This window comes from Periplaneta americana, chromosome 13 (assembly GCF_040183065.1).
Source record: "Periplaneta americana isolate PAMFEO1 chromosome 13, P.americana_PAMFEO1_priV1, whole genome shotgun sequence".
Lineage (NCBI taxonomy): Eukaryota > Metazoa > Arthropoda > Insecta > Blattodea > Blattidae > Periplaneta > Periplaneta americana.
Window position 1 is genome coordinate 120,306,300 of NC_091129.1, and position 22,737 is coordinate 120,329,036.

At 35.8% G+C, this 22,737-nt stretch overlaps 1 protein-coding gene across 1 annotated transcript in view; it reads left to right on the forward strand.

The window, feature by feature from the left end:
- Nucleotides 1-22,737, forward strand: part of LOC138711654 (uncharacterized) — an 83,277-nt gene that overhangs the window by 44,469 nt on the left and 16,071 nt on the right. The window contains exons 7-11 of the mRNA XM_069842786.1: nucleotides 6,955-7,149; nucleotides 11,386-11,444; nucleotides 11,963-12,104; nucleotides 14,027-14,191; nucleotides 19,486-19,632. Coding sequence (XP_069698887.1) covers nucleotides 6,955-7,149; nucleotides 11,386-11,444; nucleotides 11,963-12,104; nucleotides 14,027-14,191; nucleotides 19,486-19,632 — 708 coding nt within the window. The remainder of the gene's footprint in view (nucleotides 1-6,954; nucleotides 7,150-11,385; nucleotides 11,445-11,962; nucleotides 12,105-14,026; nucleotides 14,192-19,485; nucleotides 19,633-22,737) is intronic.

The following is a 22,737-nucleotide window of genomic DNA, read 5'->3' on the forward strand; positions in this document are numbered from 1 at the left end:
ATATTTTATGTATTTTAACACGATTCAATTGAGCATAGTTAAAATTTGAATTATAAAATAATGGATTGCTAAGCTAAAGTACTATTACTGCATACTAAATCAATACACTCTCGTTGCTCGTTAATTCTCTGAGATTAAAATGAGTGTACATAAATATTATTTTAATAAATACAGAAAACGAATGTACTAAATAGCCTATCAAATTTTCTGTGCATAAGAAGCTATTTTAATCTTACCTGTCCTCGATTTAATCAGACGTTACTGTAATAACATTATAGCATTATGTCCATCTAGAGAAACTACACTTTCCAATGGTGAAATAATTATTAATTATACAAATCGGTTAATTTAGCTTCTGATATTACTTCATACAAACACAGAAACATTCTCTGTAGGCTATGTTTAATAGCTTTCGTTTGTTGATGTCCAAGGCCCCTGTTTCGATTGTTGTTGTCCAAGGCCCCTTATAGACGAAGTCATTTGTTCTTAATTCATTGCACCGTCTAGATGGCGTTATTTTAATTTTAAAACTCATTTATCTCATTAAATATCAGTCCTATCAAAATTTTGTAAAGAATAAAACTTATTGGAAATCATTTGTAAAGAAACGTTTGTTATGTAATATTTTTCACAAAAATCAATAATAAGCTAGATATTTCGATTTATTTAATTCAGTCCCCCTTATAACCCCCTTTTAAATAAATCATTTTGAATGCTATATAGCCTAAAATCTAAGTTACGACGAACTTAATTTATATTCCAATTTTCATATAAATCGGTTCAGCCATTATCGCGTGAAAAGGTAACAAACATACAGACAGACATACAAACAAAAATTTCAAAAATGCGATTTTCGGTTTCAGGGTGGTTAATTATATATGATAGGACCAATTATTTTTGGAAAATCGAAAATTACGAGAAAAATTTCGGCTACAGATTTATTATTAGTATATATATCAATATATACGCCGAATATGGAGTTGGGCCATAAAGGGAAAAACACTAGAGGAGGGGAATTCAATCCAGTGCTGTGGATTGAACTTCGGCGTAGCTCAGTGGTTAGAACACTTGGTACGTAGAACCAAGGATCCGGGTTAGATCCACGGCGCAGGAGCGATGTTTTCTCCTCTAATAACCATTGTTACCATAACAGATAAATTCTTTAGAACCAGAAATTAATCTTTACGTAGTTAACAAACCGTGTTTGTTCTCAACTGAAAGTCACCTCAAAAAGTGAAGTGTGTGATGCGGTGATTACGAAATTAACAGAAATCATTTTTCTGTAATGCAATAACCTGAGACCTGTGGTCGGCAAAGATGACGTCGTATGAAATAAAGCCCGTAAAACACAGCAACAGAGAAGGTGGAAGGAGAGAGTTATAAGAGGAGAAGTGTGCTGAATCCATGGCAGTGGGATTAAAAACTGCCCGGTCATGAACTTCAACCATTGCCAACGCAATGCCCAGTGTCGTAATTGGGAGTAATCGTATCGCTGCTGCGGACTATGTACCTAGGTGCACGCTCGAAAAGCAATGCGTTAATATGACATTGCGTTTTTTAAATAAACATCTTACTAATCCCTTGCAATCATTTTCGTTTCTTAGTTACTTGTTCTTTTGCAGTAACAGTCGCCGACTCAAAATTACTGTTTCAAAAGTAAGTATTCTAAAACTACCTGTTGTTGTTGGTAAAGTGTCCAAAGACAGGCTTGAACCTTTCAAATGATACCAATAAGAAATCATACATGAGGCAACAAAGCCAGGAGATAATGGAATATTAAGAAAAAATATTCACTTTTGTTTTAGCCTACGAAATTACTTGACTGTCCCATACTGTACGATTGATTTACCCCGCATTAGTACAAGTTATATTATAAAATGGTATTATAGAATGGGGTAGTGCTTATAGTACCTCCTTCACGCCAATAACTCTGCTACAGAGAAGAATAATAAAAATATACCTTAATAAACCTCTTAATTATCCTTCAGAACTGTTGCAGGCCTATTCAGAATTTAAAGTATTTAACTTCCATCAAATTTATAACAATGTCTTATTGAATTTCGTACATAAAAACCGAAATATATTTAATTTATATTCACATACGTATAAAACCAAAAGATCAGACATGTGCTTGACAGAACCTGAATGTACCACAACTGTAGCTTATAATCACAGTAGCAACTTCGGTCCAAGGCTTTATAACATGATAAGAGATAAATTCCCAAACATACAATTTGCTAATGCTCCTTATTTCAAAAAATCAATTTAAAAATGCTGTTTAGAGAGAAAATTTAAAGTTCAATTTTTGTGATATCTGTGTTTTTTCTTCTTTTTTCTTTTGTTTACTTTTTACTCTATTATTTAATAAAATGTCTTAACATTATGCGGAATGCCCCCTGACCACGAGCATGTAACTTACTCTTCCTGGGAGAGCCAGATTGTTTTTATATAAAAAAGCAATATGTATCTTTGTTCTGGCAATAAAGTATTATTATTAGTATTATTAGTATGGCCAGTTCGCTTCCCCCTCCATTGCATACCGGTACATCGCTGACACTATTACACTAATCAGGCTTCAGATGTACCTACACAATGTTCTTTCTCTGACACATATCGCCAAGTGAGATGTACTGGCTGATAATAGAGGTACATACCACTCAAAACCTCAATCAGAGTTGAAACTACAGTAGAACCCCGATTATCTGTCACTCTATTAACCGATTGGCGGATTATCCGAACGTCTTTCTCTCGGATTTTTTTTTTTTGCTACAGAAATATATGAAGTACTATACATTATATTAGAACTTTTTTATAGACTTTAATACTTACACAGTACAGTCTACTGTTGTTGTACTGTATAACTTCTATATTGAATGTCTTCCACAGGTATCAAAAGAAATCTTTTGTGCTAAGTATAAAAAAGTACAAATAGCTGAGTGGTTTAGAGGACGAGAAACTGTTGCTCATCTCAGAATGCAAGTCTAGCGTCACAACCGTGTGCAATTTAATAAAAAATCGTGGCTAAAGTGTATCATTATCATCGTCCTTGCAGGTATTAGACCTAGTGGCCTGTTACGGTCTCCGTCGTTAAAGTGTATAAAGTATGTAAATTTACAACTTCAGATCTCCACTATTCCTATCTTCCCACAGAAGTCATTATAAAGCGTTTTCTTGTCCCCTAAAAACCCGTCGTTAACCACCAGACATAAGTCAGTGAACTTCTGGTACACTACCTAGCAAGTAGAATATAACGTCATAGAGAAAATTACGAAAGTGTAAGCTTTATTCACTAAATTTACGAAAATGTTTTACGGTACGGATTATCCGATTTTTTTCGATTAACCGTTCTGCCCACCCCGTTCATTACCACGGATAATAGAGGTTCTACTGTACTTGATATAGCGAAATAAAAAAAAGAATCTAGTTGATGCTTAAATCTTCTGGCCGGATAATGAAACCAAAGTGAAATTTTGATATAAAAATGTGAGCCTAATTACAAATTTTTGGTATTGTTTCTATGACAAACATAAAAATTGCTTCTCCAATGCACGAGGAGATTTATTATTATTTTTTTATCATCATCATCATCATCATCATTTTCTCTGCCCAAATAATTAAATACTCTGAAACAGCCACAACATGACAACAGGTCGTACAAACAGGAAATAAAAAATTGAACTCTGTAGTTGTACCCACGCAGAACAAAAGCGCCTGCCGAGGAAATATGTCTACATTTCACTTGGATCAAGCGTGGACTGTTTTGTGTTGCGGAATATAGTCTAAAGAGACGTCAAATTTAGAACATTAATATACAGCTGACTTCCATTCAGTGCTGTTTAGTTTCGTTCGTGGCAATACAATACAGTTTAGAACAGCGAATTAGCCTATAAGAAATCATACAAAAGTTTCTTTTTTATATATAACAATGGCGGTGAGAAAACCTCTGTGTTAACTGGACCACGGGCTTGCCCGAAATGTCATAAATCAAGGGTACGTCCGATATCGAACCCGGGTCCACAGGGTTATCAGTCCAGGGCTCTATTCACTTGACCGACCTGGCGGCTACCGTACAAAAATTGTCGATTTTATATTTCCAGTAGTCGACAGTTGCAATATAAGGTAAGCCAATAAATTGCAATTGTAATGTAATGTATAAGTCGCCAGAGTTTATAGCCAAAAGCTGTTTCTAGGCATACATTTATTTCATGCACATCTTCCACGGCTGAATTGATTCGTGGAATAGGTACTGAATAAGAACAAAATTTGCCCAAAGTTTACAAACATCGCGGCAAATAGATGAAAAAAACGGCATTCCAAAAGTCATTTTTTAATAATGGGGACTGTAGACTACATCCGTAAAAATTTTTGATACCGACATATTTTTCAGAATCAAAATTAGTTTTAGGCCTACTTCGTAGAATTAAAAAAAAATAACAAAACGGAACCTATTGGGTTTGAAAATGCCTCGGTATTCATGCAATCTAAAATGAGATAAGTTCCTTCACAAATATGTTTCTGGGAAACACACAGATACATACATAGACGAACCCAGGGATGGGCTAAGAGGAGCTTTAGAACCTCCTTGAGCCGGTACGACAGCAGTTATATTTAAGTTTATAGAATTGTTTTACTTTTATTTCATTAAAACCTACATTTCAATATCTGCCTTACACGTCACTAAATCGTTGGCAGGGATGAGCGTAGGCCTACACGCCTTGTACAGTAACTAATGGACTCGTCTTAGCATCGCTCAGGACTAGCAAGTGGCGACAGCAGTAGGAAAAAAAAAGTTAGTCCACCCTTTAGGGAGTTCTGGATCCGCCACTGAAGACATGATATTTAGAGAAGCAACTTATCAAAAAGCATTCTGTCAATTGGGGGTTAAACATTGGGGGGTCGGCCTCGGTAGCATAGTTGGTATATCGCTGGCCTTCTATGCTCGAGATTTCGGGTTCAATCCCGGCCCAGGGCGATGGCATTTAAGTGTGTGTTATGTAGGCTAAGTAGATTTACTGGCATGTAAAAGAACTCCTGCGGGACAAAATTCCGGCACATCGGCGACGCTGATATAACCTCTGCAGTTCCGAGCGTCGTTATATAAACCATGGTTTATTAACATTCGGTGTTATTTTTTATTTTATACTCTTTTACAGCTTCTACAACCGTTTCAAAACGTATATTGTCCCACTGAGAAAGCATTCCAATAATAGTCAGAAGTTGCAACAAACTGTGTTTTGTCCATCAAATTTCATTTTATATTTCCTGTGTCAAATTTCTGTCAAGGTATAGGGTAAACGTTGGTAATATTGTAATACTAATAATATTATGGTAGTACTTTTTGAAATGTTACACAATTTTACTGCGCGAGATAAAGGACCGGTTTTATGCAGAAACGTTCCCTTAATACGTTGACGCAAAAAAAAACAGTCTTCCTCTCGCTCAGTAAAACTGCAAAAAATTCTCAGGAAGAACTATCATAATATTATTTATGCTCGACCATGCCGAAATGTAGTAGGCCTAATTATGCACCTGGTAGTAGCCCTTTAACGCACCTCATTAAAGTACACCTAATCATTATAGTTCAGTTGTTCAGCCAATGAGAAATCACCATTGTACCATTATAAAACCGCAAGTATCGATTATTCTCGGATATACAATCGAAAGACAATTAGCGAAACGTCACGGAGGCTGAAAATCTAATACTGTCGCACAAGATTATGTTCTGTTACTATAATAATTAGCGTTAATTGTAAATAATATTCAAATAAATTAAATTTGTCTTCTCGTTTTTCAATTCTAAATCAATTTCCAGGTTATATCAAGATTAATGTTCATGTTATTCTCTAGATTATATCAAGGTCAATGACATTCGTTCCTCGGAAAAAATCAATACATTCGCGTCTGCGCACATCTCACAATTTAGAAGGTCAGTTCCGCTCTTCACTTAGATAACCATAACACGAATACTTCTGAATAATTTCAAGTTATAAATATGGTCGAGCATAAAAAGTCGTATGAAACTTGCCTATAATGATAATTAAGACGCTCGTATGAAAATTATGAAACTAGCTTGCTCGTTTCATAAACAAACATACTCTTGTCTTAATTACTACCATTATAGGCTCGTTTCATAATGTACTATTGTATCACAATATTACCAGCCTTTACTACAGGGTTGGGCAGATAAAACCGGCCCCATCTCATGTCATATGATTTGGAAAATAAATTATGTAGGATATTTATTTCTTTTATTTCTTTTTTCTTGAAAATGTAATTATGTTGGCTATACTGTATCTTCCGCGTGTTTTGTGTCATTGTTGTTGCGCCATTGTTGCTTATAACCTCTTCTGGTTGCTTTTTTAAAAGTCAGGCGTTCTAAACACATGTAAAGAGTTGTTCTTTAAATAAGCATGACTTATTCAATACCAGAGCTAATATTCATTGTGGAGGCGTACGTACAGACCAGCTCTATCAAGGAAACACAACAATTATTCAGAGACAAATATCCGCTTCGTTCAGTACCAGCGAAAGCAGCATTCAAGATTACGTGTTTACATGAACCTGTTAAAACGTGCACAGAAGTGTCTAGATGCAGATGGAGGGCACTTCCAACATTTATTATGAAGGTAAATGCATTTTATTTTCATTCCATTTGAAGTTTGTTTCAAATCATTAGTACCTATCAATGTCATAACACGGGCCGGTTTTATCTGGCCAACTCTGTATAACGCGATTTGATTACGTGATCTTCTAATAAAGAAAAGTTCAGACATTAATGTTTGAGGCGCGGAAAACTAACTCAGAACTCCACCGAGCTGTTGCACAACAGTTTGTGTACTATCATGACACTTCATAGTCAAACTTGTATTCTTGCACCACACGGAGATACGCATTACATCAGATAATGAGCATGTCGCTTGACTTCCAGATAGCCTTGGAAACCTATAAAGATAGGCTACACTACAGCAAGCCCGACAGTCTGTTGTTTGGTTGCCAGTATTCGCCGTAATGCCGAGAGACCTGTACTATCTGCCGGCCAGCGCCCCCTGCCGTTCGGTCCTTCTGACGGCCAAAGCAGTGGGTGTTGACTTGAACGTGGTTCACACCGACCTGTTCCAAGGTGCTCACTTGCAACCAGATTTTCTGAAGGTAATAGTGCCGTCGAGAAAATTTACCACACATGACAAAATTTAATATATAACGATAACAAGGAAAATGTTATGCTGTACTGTTGGATTTCAGTTAAACTAGTTACATCCTATAACTACATAATCTAGGGCCTATTATTTATTGATATCGTAAGTAATAGCTATAGTATCGCCATTTCACAGCACTTGTAGACTTACTTGAACTATTTTGACAGAAATTCACGGTGAAATACAATATAAATGCAAACGGCGCGGTATTGTGCTTAATATTTACCTATTCTTCATCATCATCATCATCATCATCATCATCATCATAGATGATATCAGAACAATAATTTCTAACTATTATTCACTGATGATTTAAAAACCTTTCGTGCAATCAAAAATACTACTGATATTGATACAATCGCAAAGTGGTCTGAAGAGAATGGCATGGAAATTTATTATTATTATTATTATTATTATTATTATTATTATTATTATTATTATTATTATTTTCCCAGATATAATATGTGTATATTATTGTAAAAGTTATATCTTATCTCTCAATTTAATTTCATCATGAAATGACGCACCCCAAATCAGACATCAGTCCCTTGTGTAGCAAGATCGAAGATTGAATGTAACTTGTTATTCTTTCATAAACAACGTTAACTTTCGTGTTGTTAAGAAAAGGATGAGAAGTCACAATTTTCACACCATTAAATTCTAAATCTCTTTCTCCTGTCTCCAGATGTATTGAAACTGTCAACTTGTACAGAAAAATTGTTTTTCAATATAAGCCTACTTCATAACTTTATAATTGTCATAATTTTATTTTGAGCTATTTGTCATAAGTATATTATTATTATTATTATTATTATTATTATTATTATTATTATTATTATTATTATATTGGCTTCTGGCTGCTGTTCGACACACAAATATAAATAAATAAATAAAAATAAAAAATTATTATTATATTATTAATATTATTTCATACATACTTACATACTGGCTTTTAAGGAACCCGGAGGTTCATTGCCGCCCTCATATAAGCCCGCCATCGGTCCCTATCCTGAGCAAGATCAATCCAGTCTCTATCATCGTATCCCACCTCCCTCAAATCCATTTTAATATTATCTTCCCATCTACGTCTCGGCCTCTCCAAAGATCTTTTTCCCTCCGGTCTCCCAACTAACACTCTATATGCATTTCTGGATTCGCCCATACGTGCTACTGAAAATCTTTACTTATGGTATGCCATAAAGATTTTCAGTCAAACACAACCCCCTCCCTTTTTTGACATAATTAGATAACGTAATCAAAATTGTTTTGTAAAAATGTTTTTATAACGTTAATACAATACAATTTTCGCGTAGTTTCAGACCACAAGACCTGCTCCTGGGCGCTGCGTAAATCCAAGCATGATGCTGCATATCTATTCCAACGAATTTCAACGATTCATAATAAAATTATGCAATAATTATTTGTAAATGCAGTCTCATGATAGTTATTATGTAAAAGGTCATAAGAAAATAATTGTTTCATATCTGATAGGACTGTATACGCTGCAAAACTTTTATTTTAGACTAATTTGATTTAATATGTTACCATTTTAAATATGTACATTCATTAACGTTTTATCTCACATTTTATATTTTATATTTTAATACAATATGGTTAATGTAACCCATTGCACATCAGTATAACAGTTCAATAGAGGTAACAGTGATCTTAAGATGGTTTACAAAACCGAAAACGTTCATCAAGTAGATTGAAATAAAAATATCATATTATTATATAAGTTTATGACGGACTTCAAGAAAATATTGTTAACATAATTTATTCATTTATTTAAAGATATTTTGAGTATGTCACTTCTAGCGACACTACCATGAGAACGTCACAAGCTGGGGAGACCATGAAAAACGTTGGACTCAGACTATGACATACCAAATGGTCTACGACATGGAGGTGAACCATGTCAACGTTTACTGCTTGCTGGAATATCTTATACTCAATTCTGTTGGTATCATTCACTTTTGCTGTCACGAGTATCAGAGATTCGAACCGTGAATGATTACCGAGCTACTGTTGTGGAACATTCTGGTTCATACGATTTTTCATCGATTATATATTAACGTTTTAAAGTAATATTAACTAGAACATTACCTGCTTTCGGAGTCCGGCATTAAAGAGTACAAAAAGAAGAATCGGGGATTGAACCCTCACAGGCAGTCGAAATATTCGTAGAACCCCTTACCCTAGCTAAGAGCCATTAACTACCTTGAGAGATCCGCGTATTAGAAATGAATGTTTCTTTCCTCAAACTCATCGTATGAATCAATATATTAATCAGTCAACCCGCTTATGTCTATTCTCCATCATCATACATTACGAATGTAGTGTAGACTCCTAGCCTGTGGTGCACTCTAGATGCTCTCGGAAGAACTAAGTGATCTACGTTTCTCGGCACTAGTGGCATCTATGAGTTCGCTCGTGAGTCGAGGCAAATGACAACAAAAACAAATTCTGAACCGAACCGTAGGCAATTCCTGTTTGTTGAAGAAGCCATCTAAGCGATTTTTATAAGAGTTTTCTAGTCGAAATTCAATGCTGCCTAGAATTCCCTCGGGAAGCACTCGACGCGTACAGTTTGTGTTTTGTCTATGACACTTTCAGATATCCAAAATTTGTCTATTAAATGATGAACAGTTGAACCACTTTGAACATCAAGACCAGGAAATTATTGCTCAAATCTCCTTCGTTCTTCTATAATAGCTTCTGTCAGTATGTAGGACTCGTATATGAACACCTTTTTCAACATAAAGAGCCAGTAACTTTTACTTAACTTGTTTCGAAAGAAGACAAACATGCACTAGCCATTGGAGATTATCTTACTCAGCTTGCTAGTGTATGCTAGGCACGAAATATTATTATTAGAAGATGATTGGCGCGGATTAAATTAAGTTCATCTGTTTTGTGCCGCACTTATATATTCTCAGAGATCTATCAGCACGTGAAAGACGATAGCACGCGTGCCAAGAGCTGATCCAACCCAGGCTGACCACCAGAAAACAAATGGAATCAAAAGAAGTAATATTAGAACAAGAATAAAAATTAAGAAAAGTTTAAGGAAGAACGAAGAAAGACACAGAAGAGGAGGAAGAAGAAAAGTGATTGATTTGAATGAAATTTGGATCTTGACGAAATATTGTGCAAAAATCAAATGTAATAAGTAGACATCGGATTTTTAGGCACTAAAAACTGCAGTTTTAGGCGCCTAAAATAAGCTCAAAATTTGTAAAATTAGGCTCTATTTTAATGAAAATAGGCATTTTAGGCACATCAAGGTATCATACTTATTTCTTTCACTGAAATTTTTAGTTATACACTAAAATACGCACAAAAAAGTATGTTTAAACATTAAAAAAGAATACTATATTACATTTATAAACAGAGCTGCACAAATTTAATATATTGAAACTAATGAAATAATGATTATTGATATCAAGATTACTCATTTTAAGTTATTGAAATTCAGTTCCATGCTCAGACTTTATTATAATTATCTGCACAGTACACCACCAGAAATTGTGATTTTATGACACTCTGAAGGGCAGTACAGCTAATCTGTTTCAGACCAAAAACAGTCATTTTTATAGTATAGTATATCACATGTTGTGATTGTTGCCTGCTTCAAAACTAAGGTTGGTTCTTTGTCGGAATTTATGCCTCCAAACATGTTAAATTCGGTGAAATCTATTGCGAGTGTCGTGAGATTCAAAACATTTTGTTTCCTTTATCAATGGTTTCATGGCCGGTGTGAAGCAAATTTTCCACTTTTTAAATGTCTTAAATTTCGCAGTGAATGCAAGTATAAATTATAAAAAGTAAGAGTAAAATGCGAAACTTTACAGTGAGTTAGGCATTTTTAGGCGAATATTAACAAATTAGGCTCTAATAACCGTTTTAGGGCATTTTAGGGCACTATAAAACTCTTTGAATACCTTTCAATTTCCATGAAACACAAATATTAATAATTATTTTTACTTTTCTCCTAAAGAAACAAAATAGGCATTTGCCCTAGAATCCGATGTCTGGTAATAAGATAACATTCTGCAGGTTGTTAATGGGGGCATAGTATATACAAGTCATCCACATATCTGACGAATTTTTTACAAAGCATACTTTTCCACAAATGATAATCATATCACCGAATGCTCGCTAACAGTCGTTCGTTTTCTATTCACAGATGAACCCCCAGCACTGCATCCCAGTTCTGAATGACAACGGCTTCATACTGTCTGAGAGGTTAGTATTTAAAGCTTTGTTAGGAACTGATACTACGCAATGCAAAACAGGAAATCACTAAATCTCTAAACTTCGTGAGGAACTGAATTATACATCCTTTACTTCCTTACGCGAAATATAAAGTAAATTGAAATTCGTCTCACTTAGGGGTAAAGAGAAAGATTACGTTTATAAATGGCTTGTAAATAATCAAGAAAACGAACTTCAAACAAAAATCTATTCATACCACAATAAAGGAACAACATACATACTAATGTATATCGATCCTGTGCTTTTTGGTCACTTTGGTGGTATGAATTTAGAGCGCGGGGGGGGGTAGGAGGCCCCCATTGGGTGAGCGGGTGAGGGGTCATATGCGGCCGGTGGGCTGGTACACCCTCATCATTTATCCCATAAATTCGGAGTGCAAAATAGGCTTCAGTATGGCTGACGTGCAAAGGGTCGTCCTAACCCGCCCGTAGCCACCGTGACCTAACCTAACCTAACACATTATGGTTCATTGTTTTTGTACATTCCAGCCGCGCCATATGTTCATACCTGGTGGACCAGTACGCCAAGGACGACTCTCTATATCCCAAGGATCCGAAGAAACGCGCCCTGGTAAACCAGAGGCTCTACTTCGACATCGGGACACTGTACCAGAGATTTGTGGATTATTACGTAAGTCATTGTCATATGTCTATCTGTTATTTAATTTGAAATCAGTACACAGGCAGAGTTTCCATCCTTTGTTAAAAAAAATAAGAAAGATGGCAGGGGATTCGTAGATTCCCTATAATTCCGAAGAAGTTAAGGGAATATTATTTCCATAAGGAATGGAATAACAATACATTTTTTGTGAGGAAGTAGAGCATATTAGATGCTTGCTATGCTAATAGCTTGCTAAAATAAGAAATTTGCAGCGGCATTATGAATATTATATGAACCGTGCAAATAATATTTTAAGGTTCAATTAATTTTAGAATTTATAAAACAGTTATATTACCGGTTCTTCTGTATGGTTGTGAAACTTGGACTCTCACTCTGAGAGAGGAACATAGGTTAAGGGTGTTTGAGAATAAGGTGCTTAGGAAAATATTTGGGGCTAAGCGGGATGAAGTTACAGGAGAATGGAGAAAGTTACACAACACAGAACTGCACGCATTGTATTCTTCACCTGACATAATTAGGAACATTAAATCCAGACGTTTGAGATGGGCAGGGCATGTAGCACGTATGGGCGAATCCAGAAATGCATATAGAGTGTTAGTTGGGAGACCGGAGGGAAAAAGACCTTTAGGTAGGCCGAGACGTAGATGGGAGGATAATATAAAAATGGATTTGAGGGAGGTGGGATATGATGATAGAGACTGGATTAATCTTGCACAGGATAGGGACCGATGGCGGGCTTATGTGAGGGCGGCAATGAACCTTCGGGTTCCTTAAAAGCCATTTGTAAGTAAGTAAGGTTCAATTAATTACAATTTAATTCTCTTTCTCTGAAACATGCTGTTACTTTATTTTTAACTATAAATGAACATAGGTTTATATATTAACACATTTATATATACAAATTTTGGACATAAAATACCCTATCATTATAATAGAAATATTACATATTTATAAACTTTACCCTTGGCAGGTGTGATCGTGATCGTGTTGAACAAATGATAGAACTAAAAACGAAGTTATACGGTGGAAATAAATCAAACACAACCGGGAACTAAAAAGGAAATTTTATGGTAGATATAAATCAAACACAACCAGCAATAAACAAGTAACAACAACAGGAACGGAATTCATTAGGAAAAAACATTCTCTAGACGACCTATGAAGCTACTTAGGAACTTACTAAAGCAAAAACCCTCATACGGAAGGAGAATTTATTAAAATGAGTCTCATTAAAGTAGCAGAACATACAAGCCTATGTTATCAAGAAAAGATGGGTTTTGGAAAAGATCATCAGGATGATAAATAGTTTTTGTTAGCTCATGACAAAAATACTTTTATGTCTGCATCAAATTGAGTTTTAAATTCCTATTGTGTGCCATAAACTATAGTTCTATTTTCGTTAAGGATAGCAATGAGCTCGTACTGTGGTATATGCGATCCACCACTGAGACAGTAGCAAGGAGGTTTTGAAACATTCTAGCGTGCGAGGTGAATGAGCAAGATGGGTTTGCTGCGATCGCTGTAGAAGGGCTAAAGGCATACAAATGCCTACCACTGCACTCAGTAACATTCCACCTCTTTTCAATCTAACTTACACACGCTCAATATTATTGCGCAATAATATTGATCATCTAAGGGTTACCAAAATTCTGCCAATCTCTCAAAGCACGTGTTTCTCTTCCTTACATCAGGAGCCTATCGTTTCAAAGAGTAAAAACGATGAAGATGTAATTAATTAACATATTAATACACGCAGAGTCGGAAAAAAATTGCGGTCGAGTGGCCAAAATTGTATAAGCACTTCTTTTGACATTATTAACATGGTGAGAGAAAAAAATAACTTTATCTACCCCATCATAATGTTTTATTTGAGTGGGATGTAAGAGAGACAATGATTCGATTAATCAAAGTAAGTCGATGGATTGTTGCAGCTGGGCATTATGTACATGGGGCAGGCTCCCGACCCTGCCAAGTTCTCCAAGCTGGAGGAAGCGTTCCTGCTGCTGGACAAGTTCCTAGAGGGGCAGACCTGGGCGGCAGGCGACACCCTGACCATAGCTGACATCGACCTCGTGACATCCGTGTCCAGCGCGGAGGTGAGTTAACCGTAGCGTGGTCATCATTACAATCTATATCAGGGATACAATTCAGGATGCTTCAATGACAAGCCGAAACCAAAGCCACGTACAGTCCGCGTCACCGTTTTTGGCGTGTGAAATAAGTAATGGGAACGTTAGGTGTGAGTGTTTTATATTTGCCACAGTCATTCTGACAACTGTGTTTGGCAAATGGCTGATGGGACGTGTATAGGAAGTGGTACCATTCTCACCTGCACTAGCAACATGCTCACAAACTGGGCACTATGGCCCGTATTCATAGACTTTTTAGCGCGGGCTTCCGGTGGATGATCAGTGTTTTTCGTATTCATAAACCAGTGTTAGCGATATATGATTTGAATTTTGTACTAGTAACCAGTGGATAGCCGGGACTAGCTAAGCAAGCTCGTAGCGCGTGCTGCGAAATGTCTATGAATAGCACCCTTTATATCTAGGACACATACCAAAAACGCTGGCGCCAGCTGTAAAAACAATTGCAGCTAATATTCATCCGAATTTGTGTGATGTGGCCAGAACTGCTGAAGCTCAAAACGGACCCTTGCTAATACTGCAGCTTCGTGGAAACTCCCCCTCCTAATCGTATAACAGTCTGTATCGGGAACAGAAATTTAATTCTTGAATTTTTAAATAATGTGAGTACGATGCAAGCATTAGCGGTTTAAGATTTACCATGCATACAGACTTAGTCTACGTAAATAACTTGTATTTCAATTAAATAAATTACAAGTCAATTTAAATATTGAGGCAGAAGTTTAAATCTAGTGTTACTGGCATTTTAGGTTACACTCCCTCACATCCCACCTCCTTCGAAATTTAAAATGGCACCCCCATATTATGACAGGCTATTCTTTCAAATATCCAATTGTCTATACGTATAAGCCATTTGCTCTGACGTGCTTTGTTTTCTATCGTCGCCTGGCAACCTGGATTGTTGTTATTGTCGGTTGTAGGGTGAAAACACAGTTTTTTTGGATAATTTTATAAATTCAATTAACTAAATTGACTAAATTAAATGTTCGCGTTACGGAATGCGCGCTGCTTCGAGTCCTCATGGGGGAAGAAATTTTCTCATGAAATTTCGGCCAGTGTATGGGACCGGTGTCCACCCAGCATCGTGATGCACTTGGGTAATTATGATAAGTAGCGAAATCCGGTTTCGAAAGCCAGCTATAACGGGTGGGGGTGTCATCGTGGTAACCATACGATACCTCCATTCTGGTTGGATGATCGTCCACTTATGCTTCGGCATGTGAACGTGAGGTCAGCAGCCGGTTGGCCGGTCTGAGCCCTTCAAGGGCTGTGGCGCCACGGATTATTAAATTAAATGTTTAAAATTTGCTCCATTGTTGGCTAGAGAGTAACACAGGCCATTTCAGAACTCCTCTACATAGCACTGCCAGTAGTATCAAAACCATACATAAATAACATAAATCCAAACTTCGGCTTTTATTATCCTTTATTCTGTTTTCCATTTTTAAAGAATATGTATACATAAACATAATATTTTTTAATACTACTGTCTTTATGTTACTACTTGAAATAACCTCTAATCAATAATAGTCTTTGTAGTTTTATGCTTTTCATTTCTAATAAACCATAACGATAATCCAGGTTGCCAGGCGACGACAGAAAACAAAAGATGTGAAAACAAATGAATGAGTTGTAGGAACAACTGAATACTCTTTCAAATTTAAGTATCATAATACAGAGTTGTCATTTTAAATTTCAAAGGGAGTGGCGGGTGAAATTTAACATGCAATTAACACTACTGGTTTTAAACTTCCCCCTCAATATCTAACTGACGTGTTTTGTGTTTAAATTGAAAGTAATTGAAATTAATAATTATTCAGACTGGGAAGCTTTGAAATGAAAGCCCTGTATAACAAATTACAAACGCAAAACAAGTTACATTACTAGTAACATAGCACACAAAATTTCAGCCTACTAATTGGATTATGCCTTTGATGAATTAATTTCGAAAATACTTTCTTGTTCTTCTTCTAGAAACTGCAGAATTCAAGGAATCTGTATTTGAAATTAACTTTGGTAATTAAAAATGCTTTCCAAGTATCAATCTCCAATTGTGTTTTCTCTGGTGTCCATATTTTGTTCATTCTGACGAAAATTTCTTCTACAGGATTATTGGTTCTACGCATGTAAAGTCAAATCCTACAATTTTAGCAATGTTTCTGAATGATTATTATTGTTGCTAGGAGAAATGTTTGAATATTTCTACTCATCTCATATGGAGTTCTTTGTCCTCTCTATTCCAGTGAGTGACTTTGCACTGGCAAATTGCTTCACATAAACAAATTCTGAATATTATATATATATATATATATATATATATATATATATGCTTTCACGTGTTAATTAAGTGGGTACCTTGTTGACTAGTTTCAGCCTGTGGGCTATCCTCAGAACTGAGTGCTCTTCGCGCCTTCTAATTGCGTTTCATGTGGAGGTGTGTTTGTGTAGTGTAATGTGGAGTCAAAAAGTGTGTTCTGAAATTGAGTTGTGTGTTGAGGATTTGATGCGGGTGAGTTTTTGTGTGCCTGTATATTTCGTATTGTTCCAGTGTGTTTAGTTTCTGATTTTTCGGTTGGAGTTGTAGAATTTACATTTTTGTGTTAATGTTGCAACATTTAAATACCTGCGAGAATGAATTTTCGTGGAATGTAAATTTTCATTTCAACAAGTTTTACTACTCAATCAAGCGAAGAATCAGTAGTCTACATGATCGATCTGCTTATAAAGTTTAACCGCCGAAATAACGAAAGAAAAAAGTAGCAGAAAATAGATTTCGGAAGACAAATATTTTTCTACTGTTGGGAAAGTTGTCTTCTGTGTAACATATCTTTTTAATACTTATTACTTTAAATTATTTTAATTTACATCGTATTTCTACCCCATACATTTCAATTTTAGCGCATATTTCAACAGCTTTTTTACTGCACAGTTGCATGCATATTTTCAGGCTTTTTAGTGCATGAAGATCTTTGGTCTAATCATATTTATTAGCACCTGGATCCAATGCGGACTGCACCAATTGAACAAGTAAAAACTAAATTTCCTCACAAGTTAAATTGCTGTTGCTGTTGAGTTACGTAATATGCACATAGAGTGACTGTACAAATTCGCTCCTTGAGCGACCCCTGCGTCAGCTGTTATCAAAATTCAGTTGTTTACACACGATAACGTTTGTGAGTTGTTTTTAATGATTCATCGTTTTAATAAGATAGTTTATATAGGCTATTTTTTTTTTATAAAAATGGAAGGATTTGTATTGCTTCACATTACATAATCGATCTAGAGTTTTGTCACCAAACCCATCTGAACTTTTAATTCACTCAGTTTGAGGTAAAACAATTCAATACAAAACAAACTTCTTCTGTTACAAAAATAAAACAATTCAAAGTGTAAATAAGCGTATATCATGTACTAGTATATTATGAAACAAGTTCATAATGTTAAACTTCATTGCCAGCGATGAAGCTAAGGTGTAAATACTGGGTAGGCTGAAAAAAATATCTCTTTAACTTGCAACTTCTCATACAGCAGATGTGTTGGACGACATTGTGCCACTGTCACACATCTGTGACACAGTGCATGAGGTTTGGCCACTAAAGGGAAACTAAGATGTGGAACTTAAACTGAGAGGATTCAATCCGACAACGGAACTGGAATCCGATGTGGCTTAGTGGATAAAGCGTCATCACGTAGAGCTGAAAACCCGGGTTCGAGTCCCGGTGCCAGAGAGAATTTTCTCCGTTCCACCCATCCTTAATCATATGGTAATGCAGAATTTCTGCACGGTAATATCATACGTACTTCGGTACATCATAATGATCTCTTCTATATTGTTTTTTTTTTTCAAAGCAATATTTTTTCTGAACAAATTTTTTATCAAACAAATATTCCTCTTACCACTTATTATGAGATATGTTCTGTATTCTTGCATGCAGGCTTCTGTGTTTCTACTAGTTTTACCAAAAACCATTGTTCTTGCTTTATGAAATATCTTACTATAATAACGCCGGACAGCTGTATACTAGCAGCATTGACGTGAGTGCGAAATGTAGCGGAGCTGACATCTAGCGGAGAGGTGTGATATTACGACCACAAATACAAAATATTAACAAAGCGAGAATCGGACTATTGTTTAAAACGTGAGGTATTAGTGTGGAATAATATATGAGACAATTAAGAAATGTTGAATAGTATTTATTTTCATGTGACATTATTATTTTATATCAAAGTTAAATATTATGAGAAATATTGCATACTTCATATTACTTTCCGTAATGAATTGTTACATATTTTTTCTTTGCTTTAGTAAGACAAAATTAATTCTCACATTGATAATGAATATAAAATAACGCTTTATAAAATTGATAATAATCTGATGCTTGTAATAATTAGTGAAGGCATGTGCACAACTATAAAACTTAATTTGAGAGAATCTTAAAATTACCAATACATTTTAACTTATATTCATTTATTAGGCCTAAATAAATAAATATATATGATATGTGTAAATCACTTCGTGATTTAAGACGGCGCTTATTCCGTCGGATTCCGACCAACTAGTCACTCATAACGAGTGCACCTCAGCACATGTATGGACTTCAGTCCTGCGTTCATAGACATCTATGACGTAGTACAGAGGGCGGCCACTAGAGGGAACCCAAGAGTTGGAACTTAAACTGAGACTATTCTGTCCGACATCGGGATGGGTTTCCGGTGTGGCTTAGTGGATAAAGCATCAGCACGTAGAGCTGAAAACCCGGGTTCAAATCCCGGTGCCGGAGAGAATTTTTCTCCGTTCCATTACTCTTTCATCCTAAATAAAAAAGCTAATTTTTATTCTTCTATCAACACAGAGACGAATGCATTAGGCCTAATAAAGAGTGTTGTTGACTCACGTTTTATGATCCCTCGGAAAACGAAAGTACGATTTGGAGCAGTTGGTAATGCTGTAATTGTAGCAGTTATAAACAGCACATATACACCCTGACATTTTAACACAGCACTAATTAATAAAACTATTTACTAGACCAGCAACAATCTACATTAGGCTATAGTAGATTACAGCTTGCTTCGCGGATTTCAGCACACCCTGCCTCCTAGGTAGCAGCAGTTCTCGCGCTGAACTTCTAGCTGTCCGGCATTATTATAGTAAGATATTTGGCTTTATCCTGTTGGATAAGAGCGCTTATAGGCCTATGTAATCCTCTTTGCGCCGAAACTGAACTTCTCTTGTTTGTTCACAGACTTTCGACTTCGACGTAAGCAAATACTCGAACGTCGCCAAGTGGTACTCGAACGCAAAGAAAGTCATACCAGGATATGAAGAAATCAACCAGACTGGTTGTGTGGAGTACAGAAAACTTTGGGACAAATTCACGAGTAAAAAGAAATGAAGCCAAAATGGCTCTGCATTGCCATTTACAAAAATATCATCCAGAACGCCAAGATATACAACCATACTTTTTACAGTTGGTATTAACTGTAACTTCATTTCACATTGTTGCGATGAACAACGTCATCATAACGGAACTTGATTATATCCTGGATAAGGATAATAAGGATGAAGCTATGTTAAATAGTTCTAATCACTACACTTTTGCTGTTCAGTGTGATTGGCTAGAGTGTTAACTTTTATTTCTATTACACGAGAAAGCGGGAGAAGTAATAGGCAAATAATCTGTTCTCACCTGAAAGAATTAAACTGAATGTTTTGTCAACATCAACTATGATCAACTATGTGTAAATGTGTTCCTAAACAGAAGCTAGTCGTGTAAATACATGTAAACAAATTGTCACAGTGAGTAGAATGTAAACGCAAAAATAAAGATTTCAGTTCAACACCAGCAGCACGTGTAAAGAAAGTTGTTTAATTGGTTTACTTTACGGCGCTTTAACAACTGCTATGGTTATCTAGCGTCTGAGTGAAATGAAGGTGATAATACCAGCGAAATAAGTCCAGGATCCAGCGCCGAAAGTTACACAGCATTTGCTCTTAATGGATTGAGGAAAAACACGCCGGACATCGAACCCTAATTCACAGGGTTATCAATCCAAGCGCTCTTGCCACTTGACCAACCTGGCGGCTGTCGTACAAAAATTGTCGATCTATATTTCCAGCAGTCGACAGTTCCAGTATGAGGTAAGTCAATAAATCGCATCTGTAATGTAATGTATAAGTCGCCAGAATTTATAGCCAAAAGCTGTTTCTAGGCGTACATTTATTTCATGCGCATCTTACACGGTTGAATTGATTCGTGGAATAGGTTGTTTATTGTTGTTTATTGTTAGTAAAATAACATGTACAAAAATACAATCTTAGTTCTTCCCTGAAGGGGTAAAAACTCGTGCTCAGGGAGATATCTAAACACAAAGATAAACACAAACAAACATAATTATTTGACACAAACTGGGTCAAGAAAAAAAATACAGGAATAAATTAAATTTAAAAATACAATTTCAATTTTAACAATTTAAGTCATACAAGTACATATACATATTAAATCAATATATATTCTTTAAAAATTAAATTCCTAACGCTATTTTTTTAATTTCTGATACTAAAATTTTCCAAATTTGGGTAGGCCTATTTATCAATTATTTTATTGTACAACCTTGGACCAAAGTAGGTACCATGGCTCAGAGCTGTGTTTGTGAAACACTTTGGTTCCTCTAGCCGTATAAAATCGGATTTTTTAGTTCCATATTTATGATGATACAATTTGAGAACTGAATAAGAACAAAAGTTGCCCAAAGTTTACAAAAATCGAGGCACACAGACGAAAAAACGGCATCCAAAAGTTATTTTTTGAAATAATTATATCCGTAAAAATGTTGATACCGATATATTTTTCAGCGTCAAAATTCGTTGTACTTCGTAGAATTAAAAAATAAGAAAACGGGACCGATTTGATTTCAAAATGCCTCGGCATTAATGGAATCTAAAAGGAGACAAGTTCCTTACTAAGAAGGACTTTAGCCTCCCCCCCCCCCCCGAAGCCGATATGACAGCAGTTATATTTAAGTTTATGGAGTTATTCTACTTTCATAAAATTAAACCCTACATTTTAATATCTGCCTTATACACGTACGTCAATAAATCGTTTGGTAGGGGTGAGTGTACACTCCTTGTAAAGTAACTACACTCGTCCTAGATCGGCCAGGACTAGCAAGTGGCGACAGTAGGGTAGGAAAAAAAAGTTTGTCCACACCCGCTTTAGGGAGCTCTGGATCCGCCACTGGAGACATAATATTTAGAGGCGCAACTTATCAAAAAGCATTCGGGTCTATTGGAGGGAAACACTGGGGGTTATTTTTTACTTTATACTATTTTACAGCTTCTACAACTGCTTCAAAATATATACTGATCCTGATCCTGATTGCCTCAGGTACGCCGAGAAGAGTCTTGCGACCTCGGATACCACTCCACTGAAGATGTCTGCCGCAGTTGCAGACGAAACGTCTGGTATAAAACCTACCAATAGACCACGGCCTCTCAGCCCGGAAAATGAGATCTATAGACTCCGGCCGTGAAAGCTTACACTGCAAAATTGTGTTTTGTCAATAAAATTTCATTTTGTGCGAGATCGTGCGTATTTGCTTGGTTTCCGCACAAAACCAATCCGCGGAAAATGTAAAATTCCACATTCAGTATTCCCAACCTAACACACATAACAATTTCCCTCTTCTTACCCCTTAAGTGACATATTGATTTTAATGCTTTAGGCTTTTAACATATTATTTTTATAGACGTTCAATATAGTAATAATTATAAATTGGAAACTTACCACTGCAATTTCACCTAAATTACACTGTTAATTATTGTTTTTAAATATTTGCAAAAATTAAGTATACTCTACAACTCCACTAAAGTTACTGCATTCGTGATGCAAGTAACATTAAGGAAGCCGTGAAAAAATCAACAAGATTTCAGATGCCGATGTTATTATTGCAATAATATTGTTAAAATAATATTGTTAAAATATTAAAATGAAAAATAAATCATTACATAACCTTACCGTTTGTTTTAAGTTCGCATTTATAGACTGGGGGAAAAAAAAGACAGACGTATATCACGGCCTGCTGGAGTATAGTAAACACAGAAAACATTTTAAAGCAACAATGTTGAAGATAGATATTTTTGTTTTGCAAATTTGCCCTCATTGAACAGAAACCAAGATGGAGATTTCATTGCAACTAATTAGAAATTCCTCTTTCAGGTATGTAATAAACGATCTTCGCACAAAATAATGTACGATACACGAGCGGTATGTTTTCTTTCAATTCCCGGAAATTAAAAAAGCTCAACTACGTTTCGCTTTTTCAAACTTTTCCTCGAACATGAAAACTTCAACATACCGCTCTTGTAACGCATATTACTATTATGTATACTTATTGTGTCACAAATTTCTGTCAAGGGATATAACGCGATTTGACTAGTTGCCCTTATAATAAAAAAAGTTCCAACATTTAAGGCCCATTCACAATGAAAATTAAAC